General features: G+C 52.3%; 1 protein-coding gene across 2 annotated transcripts; it reads left to right on the top strand.

Moving 5' to 3' along the window:
• The first annotated feature begins 1,403 nt into the window (after positions 1–1,403).
• CUNH21orf58 (chromosome unknown C21orf58 homolog) lies at positions 1,404–14,566 on the top strand. 2 transcript variants are annotated; one of them, XM_058577319.1, is made up of 8 exons: positions 1,404–1,746; positions 2,760–2,820; positions 3,826–3,899; positions 4,623–4,787; positions 6,416–6,527; positions 11,414–11,532; positions 11,839–12,056; positions 13,886–14,566. In XM_058577319.1, the coding sequence occupies exons 1-8, from the start codon at positions 1,684–1,686 to the stop codon at positions 13,890–13,892; spliced, it is 819 nt and encodes a 272-aa protein (XP_058433302.1). In that variant the 5' UTR covers positions 1,404–1,683; the 3' UTR covers positions 13,893–14,566. The 2 variants fall into 2 exon arrangements, with proteins under 2 accessions (XP_058433302.1, XP_058433301.1); XM_058577318.1 differs by having other exon boundaries at positions 1,406–1,746; positions 12,420–14,566.
• The last annotated feature ends 195 nt before the right edge of the window (positions 14,567–14,761 follow it).

Genomic DNA, 14,761 nt, shown 5'->3' with positions numbered 1-14,761 from the left:
CCAGTATCAACAGGTATAGAAATGGGCACATGCTAACAAGCAGATATTTATGACTTTGAGTGTCTGAATCAGGGTATTCATGGCCTTGACTACATGCTAAAATGTAGCTAACAGGGAGTCTCTGCAAGGGATCCTAGATGTAGCCATCTTAGGCCTGCCTTACAACGAGATAGCAAGACCAACTGTATAAAGTAAATAAACAAGTAAACTTTCGAAACCTGCATAACAACCCATACCTACAGGAAGATGCTGTGGATGTCACAGGGATTAACTCCTAGCTACTCTGAGCTACTTGACTGTATTACCTAGTCTTGTGTACACTCAGACCATCCATTTGAATGTCTCCTAACGCTCCCAGCATCAGGAATGCTGTGGACATGCACTGGCATCTCAACCGTGGGCCCAGGTCTGCTGGTACCAGGGGTGTCAGAGAGAACCCCAAGACATCACCCTATGGGGTGCAAGGCAGGTGGTACCCCCAGGAGGGTGAGGTCCTACCCCTCTACAGCAAAGATGTATCGGGGTAGACACAGGTGTCAAGCCTGTAGCTCCAGGGCCAGCAGGTTACAGCTGCACCAGCAGATACCATCACAGGAGCTGCTTTGGGGGCTTGATTTGATGAGATGGCCACCTCTGCCCTAAGTCCTCCCATGTCCAGCAGAGGTTCTCAAAGGGATGCCAATCAGAACAGGTCATGCTACCTATAAACCCATGAATGCAAATTAAGAGGCTCTGAGGCAATGTCAGGGATCTGATGCAGTTTCTGAGGTGGGTAATGTTGCAGGGATACTGGCCCTGCCCAGGGCACTCCTCAAGTCCACGGGGCTGACCCAGCTGCTCCCATTGCCTGATTTCACACCTGTGTTTTACTCTCACTTCAAGCCAGCTCATCTGTCAGTCTGGAGGTTGGAGCTCCTGGTTCATGGCCTCCTTACCTGCCACATGCAAACCACCCTCCACCCATGCTTGGCCCCTTCCTGGGCTAGGTCACTACAGAGCTTTCCCCACCCACAGGGATGGCCCCCGGCTGTGCCACGTGATGACCACTTGCTTGTGTGTGGGGGGTGCTTCCCAGCACAAGCCCCTCCTGTCCTGCCCCTTCTACAGCCCAGAGATTCCTGAAGTCCTCAGGTGGGCCCCCAGCCACTGTCCTGCAGGAGTCCAGCTGGGCTGACTTCTTACTCTGAGGGTCTGTGGAGGGGTGCACTGTATGCCCCAGGGGGCCATAGAAAGGAAGGGGTGACCTCCCTCCTCTGCTCCTCCAGGCTGTCTGGGGGAGGGGATGCTAGAAGGGGGTTTAGAATTCCGTCTCTCTGGTCCCAGGGCTGCCCCTTTGTCTTCCCAGTAAGCCCTGCCTGCCACCCCTGCCCATCTGTGTTCACAGGTGACTCTGTTTGGGAATACAAAACCCGGGAAGGAAACCTGGCAACAAGGGCCTCTCTGTCCTGCAAGCCTGGCAACTGCCACACCACCCCAGGGCTGGCTCCGGACACAGCAGTCCAGGGGCGTGGGGTCGTTCTGCATGTTCTCCTCTCATCCTGAAGCCAGCCTCCAGGAGGTGGACAAGCCCACTTCAGGGAAGCCCTGCCACCATGCCAGGTGGCCCTGCTGCAGATATCTGAGGACCAGCTACAGAGTGTGGGCCGCGGCCTCCTGCCCTCCACAGTCACCTCACTCGTCCCCATGATGCTGGACTCATCAGTGGCAGACCAGATCACCCGCCTGACACTGAGTCTCTTGGAGCAGGTAGGACTGAGCCAGGCCACTGCTGCACTGACCCCAGAGGAGGCAGTCCAGCATTGGGCTAAACAACAGAAGACAAGACGCTGCTCCCAGAGTCTCTGCCTCTGCCTTCTATCTGGGCACATTCCTGCTTTCAAAGCAAACCCTTCCCATGGGTTTTGAGCCTCATGAATCTATTTCTTGACTTCTTAGCACAGAGGCAGAACCATGTAGTTCTCCAGTAAGGAGACCAGCACCTACCAACAGAGCGCCCCCAGGGAAGGGCCCGTTTTGAGACCATGGCTGGCTGGTGCCCCCAGACATAAGACCTCAGCACTGAGCCTGTCGAGCCCCATCTTCTTCCCTTCTAATCCCTCTCCAGGTCACTGAGCACTGGCCCACAGGGACCTTTGTGCCCAGGGTGGCCCCTCCGTGCCTTCTGCCTGCTTTGCTCCTCACCTGTGCCTCCCTCTCACCAATTCTGCATCCTCAGTGCAGGGTCCTGGAGGTGGCAATCAGGGTAGTCACTGGCCAGGCCACAGGGGTCTCACCAGGACAGTCTCTACAAGGCCCACTCCTCAGAAGTGTGCCTGAAGAACCCATCAGAGGGTTCCCCTGGGATTGCTGATTTTCTGGGGGGTGGTTACCGGGTATTGAACTCAGGGGCACTCGACCACTGAGCCACATCCCCAGCCCTATTTTGTATTTTATTTAGAGACAGGGTCTCTCAGAGTTGTTTATTGCCTCGCTTTTGCTGAGGCTGGCTTTGAACTCTTGATCCTCCTGTCTCAGCCTCTGGAGCCTCTGGGATTATAGGTGTGCACCACGACACCCAGCATCCCCCTGGTTTTAATGAGGAGTAGTTGCATTGACTTGAATGCATGACCAGCATGGCCCCTGTCCACCCACTTCACCCTCTTCCGGCCCCCAACACCTCCGTCTGGGTGATGGGCACCCCCAGAACTCACGGGTGGCTCCCAGGCAAGCCCGCTAACCAACCTGGGGCCAACATCACCACCAGCCTCTGTTCCTCACAGAAGCTGGAGCAAGAGCGAGAGAACATGGAAGGGGACTCAGAAGGCTCTTTCTTGGTGCCAGGTAAGAGCCCTGGGCTGCTCCCAGCTACCCAGACTAGCACAGGAGCAGACGGGGGAGGGCAATAGGGGCAGCACCCAGAAGCCACCCTTTTCTTTAGTACTCTCACTTCACACCAGAGTTGAAAGGACTCTGCTTTCCCCTATAACACAGCATCCTCCACCTTTGGCCTGCAGGTCCCAGGCGGTACGTGCATGTTCCCATCCTGTCGATGGGTTGGGAAGCCTGCCCAGATGGCTCAGCTCTGAGGTGTCCCACAGGCCAGACCCTCATTGCTCTGATCCCAGACTCCTGAAATTGTCCAAGATGGGGGTGTCCTCACTGGACAGAATCCAGGTTGAAGGACACCTGAGGGAGGGGCTGAGGAGGAGTGGGTCTTGTTCTTTGGAACATGGAATAAACAGCCATGCTGTGGGCTCCGGGACCCAGAGGGCGGCTGGCCGAACCTGAGGCCAAGGCCAGATGGAACGTTGCAGACCCTGCCATGTGACCAGGTCCTGCACAACAGAGCCTCTGCTAGTATGCCAGAGTGTGTGGGGGTATCCTCAGCAGCCTGGCACCAGCAAGACACTGGGGTGACTGGACTCCTCCATAGCCATTTCTGGGGAGCAGGCTTCTCCTCCATACTTGGGTGAACAGCCCAGTCCTCTCCAGACAGCTTGGGTTTGGTGGCACAGGTGGTGGAAAATAGGCTTTTGAGGTTTTTACCCAGCCCCGTAGAAGGCCTGCCTTCCTCAGCCCACAGGCCTGCAGGGACCCAGAGGGGCCTGCCCTGCGTCACGCCTGCTCCTTTCCAGACCCTAGCTTGAAGACTGAGTTCCCCACCCCTCCCCACCACTGGTCATGGTCCCTCCCTCCATAGGATGAATGCTCATGGAGGCCAGGGGCCGGGGACCCAGGATGTGGGGAGGTTATGGCATTCTGACAGGGTCTGCAGTGATGTGCCTGACAGCCTGGGCCACCAGCCATGAAGCTTTCCTCAATAAGCAAGGGTGTGTCTCCCTCCAGGAAAGGAGGCCAGGCCAGATGAGGCCCTGCCCCGTGCTCTGAGGAGGAGGAAGGACCTTCTACAGAGACTCTGGGTAAGCCTGTGCACCTTCCCCATGGTCCACGGCAGAGGAGCTGGCTTCCACACACAGACCCAGCATGTCGGAGAGGCCCTTCCGGACTCAGGCTGGTTTCCCGGTGGTTTTAAACTGTAGGTGGGAAACTGAACTATGAGCCCTGAGGTGACTTCCCTGAGAAGGTGTGAGCTGCAGGCCCCTGTTGTTCTCGACGGCTGGGCTGCACACATGGAAGGAGACAGTCTTGAGTCAGGGCCCAACCCCCACAGGAAGGGGAATGTGAGATGCCCAGGGGCCCCATCCATGCTACACTGGCTGGCAGCAAGCACTGGCCATGCCAGGGGTGTGCCTGCGGCAGTGTGACCCTGCACGCCCTGGGCAGGAGGTGGGGCTGCCAGCCTGTGAGGCAGACACTGGCGCTGCCTGAAGAGCACCCAGCCCTGCCGGCTGGGAAAGGACAGACGGAAGCTTACTGCAAATGTGACAGACTTCAGAGGAAGCAGACTCCACGGGGATGTGCCACACCCACACCAGCCTTTGGCTTCACTTTTCTGCCAGCTCCAGTTCTGGGGCCTCCAACCTGAGCTGAGGGCCTAAGCAGCTGCAGGCTCCACGTGCCCAGGGAAGGTGGGGGACAGGGAAGGCCGTGGTGGTGACAGTCCCATGCACCCCGTGTCCACATTGGTCCAAAGCTCCTCCTGTGGCCCATTCTGGGCACAGTAGGCTCTGCTGGTCTTTCAGGAACAGCAGCTTCTAGATGAGCACCCCCAGCCCCGCTGCTGGAGGGGGCCACCCGGAGGAGCCCACAGGTCAGCCCTGTACCCAGAAGTGCCTCCCGTGGGCATCTACCAGGCCGCGTCTCCACCCCTGCAGGCCCCTGAGCCTCTGAGGATCATCCAGCACCCGGTAAGGGGGTGAGGGGAAAAGGCAACTCTGGTGGGGGAAGCAGGGGTGGGGGACATCTGGCAGCTGGGACAGGAGCAGCCACCCCAGGGTTGCCTCATCCACAGAGCCAGGGCTAGCCGACGGTGGCTGCACAGCAGGTTCACCTTGTAAATGTGGCACCAGGGACACCCTGCCACTGAGCTACATCCCTAGCCCTTTTTTGTTGTTGTTTTATTTTACTTTTAGACAAGGTCTGGCTAAGTTTCCCAGGCTGGCCTTGAATTGGTGATCCCCCGCCTCGGCCTTACAAGTAGCTGGGATCACAACTGTGTGCCACCGTGTGCCTTGTTTTTTTCGGTTTTTGTTTTGTTTTGTTTTGTTTTTCCCAGACTGGGGATCAAACCAAGGCCTTTTTCACATGCTAGGCAAGTTTCCCACCACTGAACTACACTCCTAGCTCCAGTTTTATTTATTTTCTTAATGTTTATGAAAAAATAAAAGAGTAATGCTTTGTAACACATCAAAATGATAAGAAATGCACATTTCAGTGTTCGTGAGTTGTAGGGGCCGGCTCTGGTCAGCTCTGTCTGTGGTTGCTCTCAAGGTCCCATGGCAGAGTGAGCACTAGCAACTGAACCCATGTGGTCCACGAGCCCAACAAGGTACTGCCTGGCCCACTGTGGGAAAAGCTTGCCAGTCCTTGGGCTGAACCACACTTCCTGAAAGTGGAGGAAGAGGGACGAGGTCATGCTGGGTTTTCTGGAAAAGGTTGAAACAGGTGTTTCTGGTGTTCACTAAAAAATGCCGTACATTTATTTTCACTCAGAAGAGAAACCAGAGGTTATCTGCACAAGTTCCACACATGTCTACAGTATATGATAGAGCTAGAGTAACTGGCCAAGTTGGTATCCATGCCACGATAGGCAGGGCGCCAGGACAGGAGGTGAACACCTATTGGACGAGCAGCCACTCAACACCCAGGTCTGCCCAAGAATCCCAACACCTCAGTCATGAGGTGAATGCAAAGTAAAACCACAGTGAACTACCTCTGTGCCCCATTAAAATAGCTGAAGTTGAAAAGACTGACCATGCCAAGTGTCAGATGCATCTATTAAAGCAGAATTAATGAAACCAGGCATTAGCTCACCCTGCTCATGACAAGTAATGTGGGAATCATCCAAAGCATACATTCTGCCAGGTGTGGTGGACAAGCACCTATTAATCCCAGCAATGTGCAAGGCTGAGGCAGGGGATTGCAAATTTAACACCAGCCTGGGTAACTTAGAGAGGGCCTCAGCAACTTAGTGAGGCCATTATATATATGAAAAAAAGGGGCGCTGGAGGTGTAGCTCAGTGGTAAAGTACCCCTGGGTTCTATTTCCAGTACCACAAAAGAAGAAAATATCAAAAACTTACATCCTAAGTATACCCAGACTCATTCACTCAAATACAATGGATGGATAAATGGGTGGATGGAAGAGTGGATGGGTAGATAGATGGATTCGTGGGTGGAAGAATGGATGAATGGATGGGTGGAGGAGTGGAAGGATGGATGAGTAGATGGAGATGAGGGGACGGGTGAAGGAATGGGTGGATACTGTAGGACACTGCCTCCAAGGAGGAATTCAGGTGGCGAATCACCTTCTTAGGTTCCCCAGCCTCCTGCCACCATCATTCAGCAGCTCCCTCAGCAGCCACTCATCACACAGATCCCTGCTCCTCAGGCCTTTCCCACTCAAAGGTCAGGAAGCATTAAAGAAGGTGAGTGATGTGTGTTAATATTGCTATGGGTTTATGGAATTGTCTACTGAAAGAGAAAACATTTGTGCAACCAGGACAGTCATTTAGAGTCAGCTTCTGGCTACTGAACATGAAAATAATTTTAACTTTAAGAAATCCATTATAGAATATGTGCTTAGCATATACAAAGCCCTGGGTTCAATCCCCAGCACTATAAAAAAAAAAGAAGGAAAAAAACAAAGAGATCCTTCTGTAAAGGATATCTCTGAGCTCCGAGGAAGAAAACTAAAAGCATAAGACAGGGCAGTGGACTAGGAATTGGAACAGAGTGCCAACCCCAACTCTCCCTTGTTAGCTGCATATAAGGCCTGGTCAAGCTGCTTCTTTTTTTTTTTTTTTTTTTTTTTTTTTTTTTAAAGAGAGAGTGAGAGAGATAGAGGTAGAGAGAGAGAGAGAGAATTTTTTAATATTTATTTTTTAGTATTTGGCGGACACAACATCTTTGTTTGTATGTGGTGCTGAGGATCGAACCCGGGCCGCACGCATGCCAGGCAAGCGCGCTACCGCTTGAGCCACATCCCCAGCCCTCAAGCTGCTTCTTGTAAAGTAACCTAAATACTTGATATTCAAAACAACCTTATTGGGGTGACAAAGAATAAGTTGCACCTTTTTTAAAATTTAAATTGTTTTTTTTTCTTTTTATTGGTGCAGAGATGGAACCAGGGTCTCAGGCACATGCTCTGCTGCGGAGCTCACCACCAGCCCCTCCTTGAAACTGACAGGCAGTGTTCCCTGGTCCTGACAGGCCAGTTAGTTACGTGTTCACATGGCGATGGGCACGTGGGTTGTTTCCTGGTTCCAGCTATTGTGGGCATTCACGGGCCGGCCTCTCTGTAATTGTGGGTCTTCATTTCTCTAGGGTAAATACCTAGGTGTGAGACATCTGACTCATGCAATAGGGTTATGTTTAACTTCTTAAGAAACTGCCAAACTGTTTCCATAGTGCCTGAACAACTCCACATTCCCATTAGCAATGTTTGAAAGTTGTAGTTCCTCCTCAGCCTCCCCAACCCTTGGTGTGATCTTTTTTTTTTTTTTTTTTTTTGAGATGGGGTTTTGCTGTGGGCCCAGGCTGACCTTGAACTCTTAAACTCAGGTGATCCTTTTGCCTCAGCTTCTTGAGTACCTGAAACTATAGGCACACACCCCAACAGCTGGTGTGGTCAGTCTTTTCAACTTTAGCTATTTTAATGGGGCACAGTGGTAGTTCACTGTGGCTTTCCTTTGCATTGACCCCCTCATGACTGAGGTGTTGGGATTCTTGGGCAGACCTGGGTGTTGAGTGGCTGCTCGTCCAATAGGTGTTCACCTCCTGTCCTGGCGCCCTGCCTATCCTGGCATGGATACCAACCTGGCCAGTTACTCTAGCTCTGTCCTACACTGCAGCATTGCCAGGCTTGATCCTAAGTTGCCCCATAGCCCACCTCCAGGGTGCCCTTCATGCTGAGACCCACGTGACAATGCCGGGTGTGGTAGGGCACAGCTGGGTGTCCACAGAGCAGCCCTGTTTCCCATGATGACTTTTTTTTCTCCAGATGAACTTTAATGATAGTATGTCAGGTTTCAAAAACCAAGAAAACAGTGTGTGTATGTGCTTGGAGGTGCGAATACTTCTGTGCCACAAGATAAAGTGTGCCATTCACAGTCAGTGATAAAAAAAATTTAATAAGTAGCTATTTAGAGAATGTAAAGTTAGTTACTTTACCCCACTCCTTATGCCAAAACCAATTCCAACTCAATGAAATATTTGAATATAAAAATGCAAAATCTCAGGCTGGGGTTGTGGCTCAGTGGTAGAGCACTTGTCTAGCATGCATGAGGCACTGGGTTCGATCTGCAGCACTACAAAAAAATACTAAATAAACAAAATCTTGAAAGTACTTGTACTATTTAAGTTATATTTAAAAAAAATAAACTCACAAAAACAGATGCTAGTGTGATTGGCTTCACCCAGAAAGCACCCGTCTGGCTCCCCTGTGCTGTTGGACCCTTCTGCACCATCACGGGTGTTGTGTCTCCCACTGCCAGGAGACAAGTTCACTGCCCTGGTTGCTCGCTTTCCTTCCAGTGGCTTTATTCCATCACTTCTTTTTTTCTCTACCAAGAATTGAACCCAGGGGTACTTAACCACTGAGCCACACCCCCAGCCCTTTTTTATTTTGACTTTTTGTGTGTGTGTGTGTGTGTGTGTGGTGCTGGGGATTGAACCCATGGCCTTGTGCATATGAGGCAAGCACTCTACCAACTGAGCTATATCCCCAGCCCCATTATTTTTTGTTTTGAGACGGGGTCTTGCTAAGTTGCTGAAACTGCCTTTGAACTTTCGATCTTCCTGCTTTAGCCTCCTGAGCTACTGGGAGTACAGGTGTGTGCTATTGCACTTGGCTAAAAATTGTTTTTAAAACTATGGTAAAAACATGTAAGATTAATGCGGATCAGTAGCGTGCAACTCCACTCCTGCACTGCAGTGTCCCTGCCTTGAGCCCAGCCCTGCCTACTGTGTCTGTGAGTTACACTGCTCTAGAGGGATCCTCTCAGTGGAGCCACACAGTGCTCGTCCCTTCGAAACTAGCTTCTTTGGCTAAGGATAATGTCCTCAAGTCTCATCCATGTTGTAGCCAGTGACAGGCTGGATTTCACTGTGTGACGACCACGTTTTCTTTACCCATTCATCCTCATGGATGAACATTTGGGTTGCTTCCAAGTTGTCTCAGATTCTTAACAAGCCCATCTGCAAAGCTTGTTATTGTTGTTTTTTGTTTGTTTGTTTGTTTTGCTGTGTAATAAAACACATTTGCAAGCTTTGGGGATGAGGATGTGGGCCTGTCACCCACACTTTTACATCATTTTCTTTTCTCTGTGTTGTGAAGCCAGTGACACTGTCCTTTCCAGTGGATGTGCGCTGTTTCACACCATTGGTGGTGGACATTCACACTGGACATGCCCATTTCTGGGTGGTGCAGGTCTAGTAACAAGAGGGAAGTGTCAGGAGACCCTGTGGTTGCAGGCCCACCCTCTCCGTGCCATCTTCCACCAGGTACGCTTGCTGTAATGGAGCTGCACTCTCCAGTCTCGTCCTTTGTAGTCAGTGTCTTTCTTGTCTCCACCCAATGGAGGTCATGAAAAATGTTTTGGTTTTCTTGTGTCACTTGGCCTGTTGCTGACGTTAGATTTATGGCCTATCTGGAATAGCTTTTTATGTGTGCTGTGATTTAGGGACCCACCTTATTATTTTGCCAAGGACAACAACTGGACCCTGGGCTATGTACGGACACTTTTGTGTGTCCCCTTTGTTAGAGGCAGGTGACACCAGCCTGGGCCTCTCACTGGACCCTCTTCAGGCCCTTGGTATAGTTGTCTGATCTTTATATACTGGATTCCATTGAGGGAACCCTAGGGGGTACCAGGGAAGCCACTCTCCTTGGGCACTTGCTTCTGCTGCTGTTGGGTGGGGGCTGGACCCTCCCCGGGCCTCAGAGGACTTCTTGGAGCCTTTGCTCCATGGGGCTGTTACTCTCCTCTTCTTAGCTGTGTCTTGTAGAGATCAGGGGTCCCTCCCATAGCTGTGTTGCCACAGGGGTCTGGCGCTTTTCCACCTTGCTTCCAGGCCTTTCTGGCCCGTGGCCTGGACAGCCCCAGCTCCTGAGTACTCCTCCTGTCCAAGCCCCACCCCAGCCACTCTAAGCTTGGAGATGTTTGGCTGGGAGACCCTAGGAGGTGTGTCCTTTCAGCAAAGCTGACGAGAAGCTCTAGCACAAGGCATGGACCCTTGCTGTGGGAAGAAACAGTGTTTGCCCAGCACATTGTCAAACGTGAACTTGCTGCCTGGTCCCCTGCTGGTGAGCACGTCAGTTTCCTGTGCTGTGGTAACAAACTACCACGAGTTGGTAATGTAACAGAGAACAATCTTCCCCTCACTGTCTGGAGGCTAGACCTCAAAAACCCAGGTGCAGGTAGGCTGTGCTCCCTCCGCGGGGTTCAGGGAGGGGCCTTCCTGCCCCTTGCCACTCCTGGTGGCTGTAGGCGTTGCTCTGGGGGTCCCTCCAGTGTCTGTGTTCCCAGGTGGCCTCCACCCTATGTCTGGGTCTCCTCCTCTGTCTGCTCTAACCATCCTCTTCTGTTATTGTTATTTTGGTGTACTGGTGATTGCACCCTGGGGGCTACATGCCCCAGCCCCTTATATTTATATTTATTTTGTATTTGTTTGGTACTGTTCCATTTTTTTTTAGTAATGAACCCAGGGGTTCTTTACCACTGAGCTCTGTTCCCCTTTTTTTTTTGGAGACAGGCTCTCCCTAAATTTCTAAGGCTGGCCTTGAACTTGCTTTCCTGCTTTCCTCCTGCCTCAGGATTTCAGGTGTACATCAACACATCCAGCTCCCCTCTCATTATAAAGACACTTTCACTGGATTTAGGGACCACCTGAGTAATCCAGGATGATCTCCTTGATTCAAAATCTTCAAGTAAATCCACTAACACCATTTTTCCAAGAAGGATCACCTTCAGAGGTCTTGGGGAGTAGGACAGGGAGATATACACACACACACACAGTTGGGGTGACCACACAACCACTGGTGGCACTGAGACAAAATACACAGCCCCTCATGAGGCAAGCTAGGTGCCGTCCACAAAACCTTATCCATGCACGTCCTCTGACCAGAAGACCCAGATCAGAACGCACCCAGGGACCTGCCTGGGGCACAGGCACACATGCTGGAATGCTCTCTGGTGCTCAGGAGGCTGTTGTAACAAGTATGAGGCCCTACAGCTATTGTTTCTGAGGCAGAGCCTATCAGCATGCCCCATCTCTGAGTGGCAGAGCACCCGACTCTGGTCTGTTGTTTCAGACATGGTGGAGATGATGTTGATGCAGAATGCGCAGATGCACCAGATCATCATGCAAAACATGCTACTCAAAGCCCTCCCACCTGCAGTAGGGCCTGGGGGACCACACACCCCGCAGCAGGTAGGCTTAGTGGGACAGGTGCCCAGGGGCCACCTGAGTAGACCCCAGGAGAGTGTGTGCCTGTAGTTCTGGAAGGACCTCTGGGTCTGGGTCTGTGGGTTGGTTGTGAAGTTCCACAGCCTCCCTATTCCCACCCCAGGGAGGAATGGGTCCTGCAACTGGGCCCAGAAAGCACCCCTAGCTCTGCTCAGAGCCCGCTCCCCTTCCTGCCCTTGCACTCAATGCACCAGCTGGGAGCAGGTGCAGGAAGAAGGTGTCCAGGGCGGCTGGGTGTGACCCTGATACGGGCCATGTCCCCTGTGCCAGGACCTGCAGTGGGCACGCCAGGTCATCCTGAGAGCCCAGAGGCAGAGGCCAGCCCCAGTGCACCATCACCACCACTATGCGGCCCCAGTCCCGCTGCAGGCTAGCCCCATGCCTGGCACCCCTGTTGGTTATTCCACGTGTCCTCCAGTGGTCACGGCCACAGCCCTCCCAGCGGCCAACAGCTTCCTGCCTACCATGCGCCATGTGGCTGGCCCCACGTAAGTCTGGAGGGTAAGAGTAGAAGGACCCATAGGGTTTGGGTTGCCTCTCTGCACTCCTTAGCACCTAATGGACACCCATGCTCAGGCCTGCAGACTGTGGCAGTGGTTTGAAAGGAAGCTGGAAACACCCTGCCATATGCCAGAAAATAGTAGGCCTCAGTCCTAAGTCGCCAGGCCATATGGACCCCCTTTGGGGAGGTAACTGTGGCTGGGGTCTTTGTCCAGCCTAGCAGGACTGGGATTACTCCCGCTGGGTGGGTTCTGGCACATTTCTCACATGTGACTCCCCCAACCCACAGCAAGTTCCTGTGAGCTAGGCAGGGCAGTGACCACCCAAGGTCACCCTTGTCTTTCCTCTAGGGTGGCAATGGACGGTGAGCTACCCTCACAGGCTCCAGGAATGTGAGCCCCTTGCTCCAGCTTGGTAAGCAGCAAGGTCTTCACCCTCCAGGGCCACTGGAAAAACCAGGTGAATGCCTCACCCAGGTGAAACACAAATTTCGTCCGGAAAGAATTCAAGAAAAACACAGTTCAGGGTTCTCAATAGATAAAGATTAATAGCTTTAGCTACATAAAAATTTAAACATTTCTATGGGGGAGACATAAGAAAGTCAAATTGGAGTGGGGGACGCAGCTCAGTGGTAGAGGGCCTGCCCAGCATGCTTGAGGACTGCGCTTGAGCCCCAGCACCACCTCTCACACTAACATGGTGTGGGAAGGCCTGTTTGTCATTCATGTGAAGCAGTCTCCTCCCGTTCCCTTCAAGTTAAGCCCTATACACGTGCATAGGCTGCAGGCACCACGGATCTGCTCAACGGCTTGCCCATCTCTGCAAATCAAAAGCAAGTGCCTGAAGCTCCTTCTGCAGAGCAGGTGGGGGCGAGGTAGGGGGATAGCTCCTCTAGTCTGTTCCTCTGGGTCCTGTCACTGGTTCTTATGTGTGCATGATACCCGCTCGCTTTACAGAAAGCTGTTTATTACTCTTTTTGGTGGAATTTTGTTCCATTCATGTTTCGATGTTGTTTTTTAAAGTCTTGATTTTAAGTATTCTGCATCAGTGTTCATTCACTTTCTTTTAGGGTAATTTCCTACTCACTAAGCTCTTCACCAGCAGAGTGCCGACATCTGCACCCTCAGGGCCCCTGGTTGGAGCAAGATGAGCAGGGCTGACAGCCACACCCGGGCTTCTCTCCTGGCTGCCCTGGCTCTCACTGCTTCTCAGGACTGTCATCTATTCTACCAGGCACAGCTTCCTGGCAGATGAAAGATCTGACGCCCACGGGAACACACATGTTGACACATTCCCCCCAGCCAGCTTCTGTGGGTGCAGCCCTTTCTCTCAGAGGCACCTCGGCGCTCTTTTGAATGTGACCCCAAAGACTACTCTTGTTAAAAGCACGGACAGAAAGGCCCGACCTGATCTGTTTTCAGGCCAACTTTTCCTTTCCTTTCTCCCCCACCCAGGGCTGACCCCAGGCAAGGCAAATGCTCCAAAACTGAGCCCCATCTCCAACCCTTTTTACTTTGAGACAGGGTCTCCCCAGGTGGTTCAGGCTGGCCTTGCAGTTGCCATCCTCCTGCCTCAGCCTCTCAAATCACTGGGATTGCACACATGGCCACCATGCCTGGCATCATGCTGACCTTTTCTTTTTTCTTAAGATATTTTATTAGTTGTCGATGGACCTTTTGTTTCATTTACTTATTTACATATGGTGCTAAGAATCGAACCCAAGGCCTCACACATGCTAGGCAAGCGCTCTACCACTGAGCCACAACCCCAGCCCCACGCTTTTTCTAATGTCCTTTGTTTTTCTCTCTCAACATAGTTGTTAACTTGATAAAAGGAAGAAATCTGGCCACATTGGTGGTCTCTGGATGGACTGGCCTTACTGAGTTAACAGGGCCGAATGAGCTTCCTGGCTCTGTGAGCTCTGCTGCTGACCCGCCTGCGGGAGCACACTAGGGACAGGAACTCTGCACCTCAGCAGGGAAAGGCTGGAGAGCCCAGAAGATCCCGAGGTGGGCTGGAGCTGCAGGGGCGGCCTGAGGACCTGCAGTGTGGCAGGTGGCGCAGGGCTGCTTACGGCTGGGCCGGCCTGTGGTCTGTGAGGGAGGGGCTCACTGTGCACACCTGTGGCCGGTAAGACAGATGACATTCCTGAGAGGCACTGAAGAGGACCCAAAGGGCATGAAAGACCACCACACAAACTGCAGGAGCCTCTAGGCACCAGCTCAGCACAGACTTCATGCAGCTGTCATCCGAATCCCAGACGCCCCGACACTAGCTGGGCTCAACTTGGGACACAAGGCAGATGAAGGGCCAAGGAGACCAAGTGCTTCCTGGAGTAGACAAGAGGACTGTCCTTCCTGGGTGGCCAGGTTGGGCCACAGCTGTTGACACACCACAGTGGACACTTCTGCATCTACATTAGGAGGACCCTTGATTGTGCTCTCTGTTAGACACAGGGTGGGTTTTAGGGATGTATAAAGGGCTAAGATGTGGCTCAGTGGTAGAGCACTTGCCTGGCATGTGTGGATACTTAAGGCCTTGGGTTTGATCTCCAGCACTAAAATAGATACATAATAGCTTCTACCACACCCATCAGGGCCCCAACCCTCTCAGGGTCCCCCAATTTCTTCAAAAGGACTGTGGACCCAAGTTGTGTGGCTGCTTCTATTGATTTGTGTCATTATACATTAAA

Source organism: Marmota monax, unplaced genomic scaffold (assembly GCF_021218885.2).
Source record: "Marmota monax isolate L192 unplaced genomic scaffold, Marmota_monax_Labrador192_F-V1.1 WCK01_AAM20220418_F8-fsc00125, whole genome shotgun sequence".
NCBI classification, from domain to species: Eukaryota; Metazoa; Chordata; class Mammalia; order Rodentia; family Sciuridae; genus Marmota; species Marmota monax.
This window is presented reverse-complemented; position numbering and strand designations above follow the sequence as displayed.

Excerpts from the sequence above, each read along its gene's own strand:
- CUNH21orf58 (XM_058577318.1), top strand. The coding sequence starts at position 1,684 with ATGATGCTGGACTCATCAGTGGCAGACCAGATCACCCGCCTGACACTG. Across the intron at positions 4,788-6,415 it reads TGAGGATCATCCAGCACCCG|GTTCCCCAGCCTCCTGCCAC; the intron begins GTAAGGGGGTGA and ends TCACCTTCTTAG. Across the intron at positions 12,057-12,419 it reads CGCCATGTGGCTGGCCCCAC|GGTGGCAATGGACGGTGAGC; the intron begins GTAAGTCTGGAG and ends TCTTTCCTCTAG.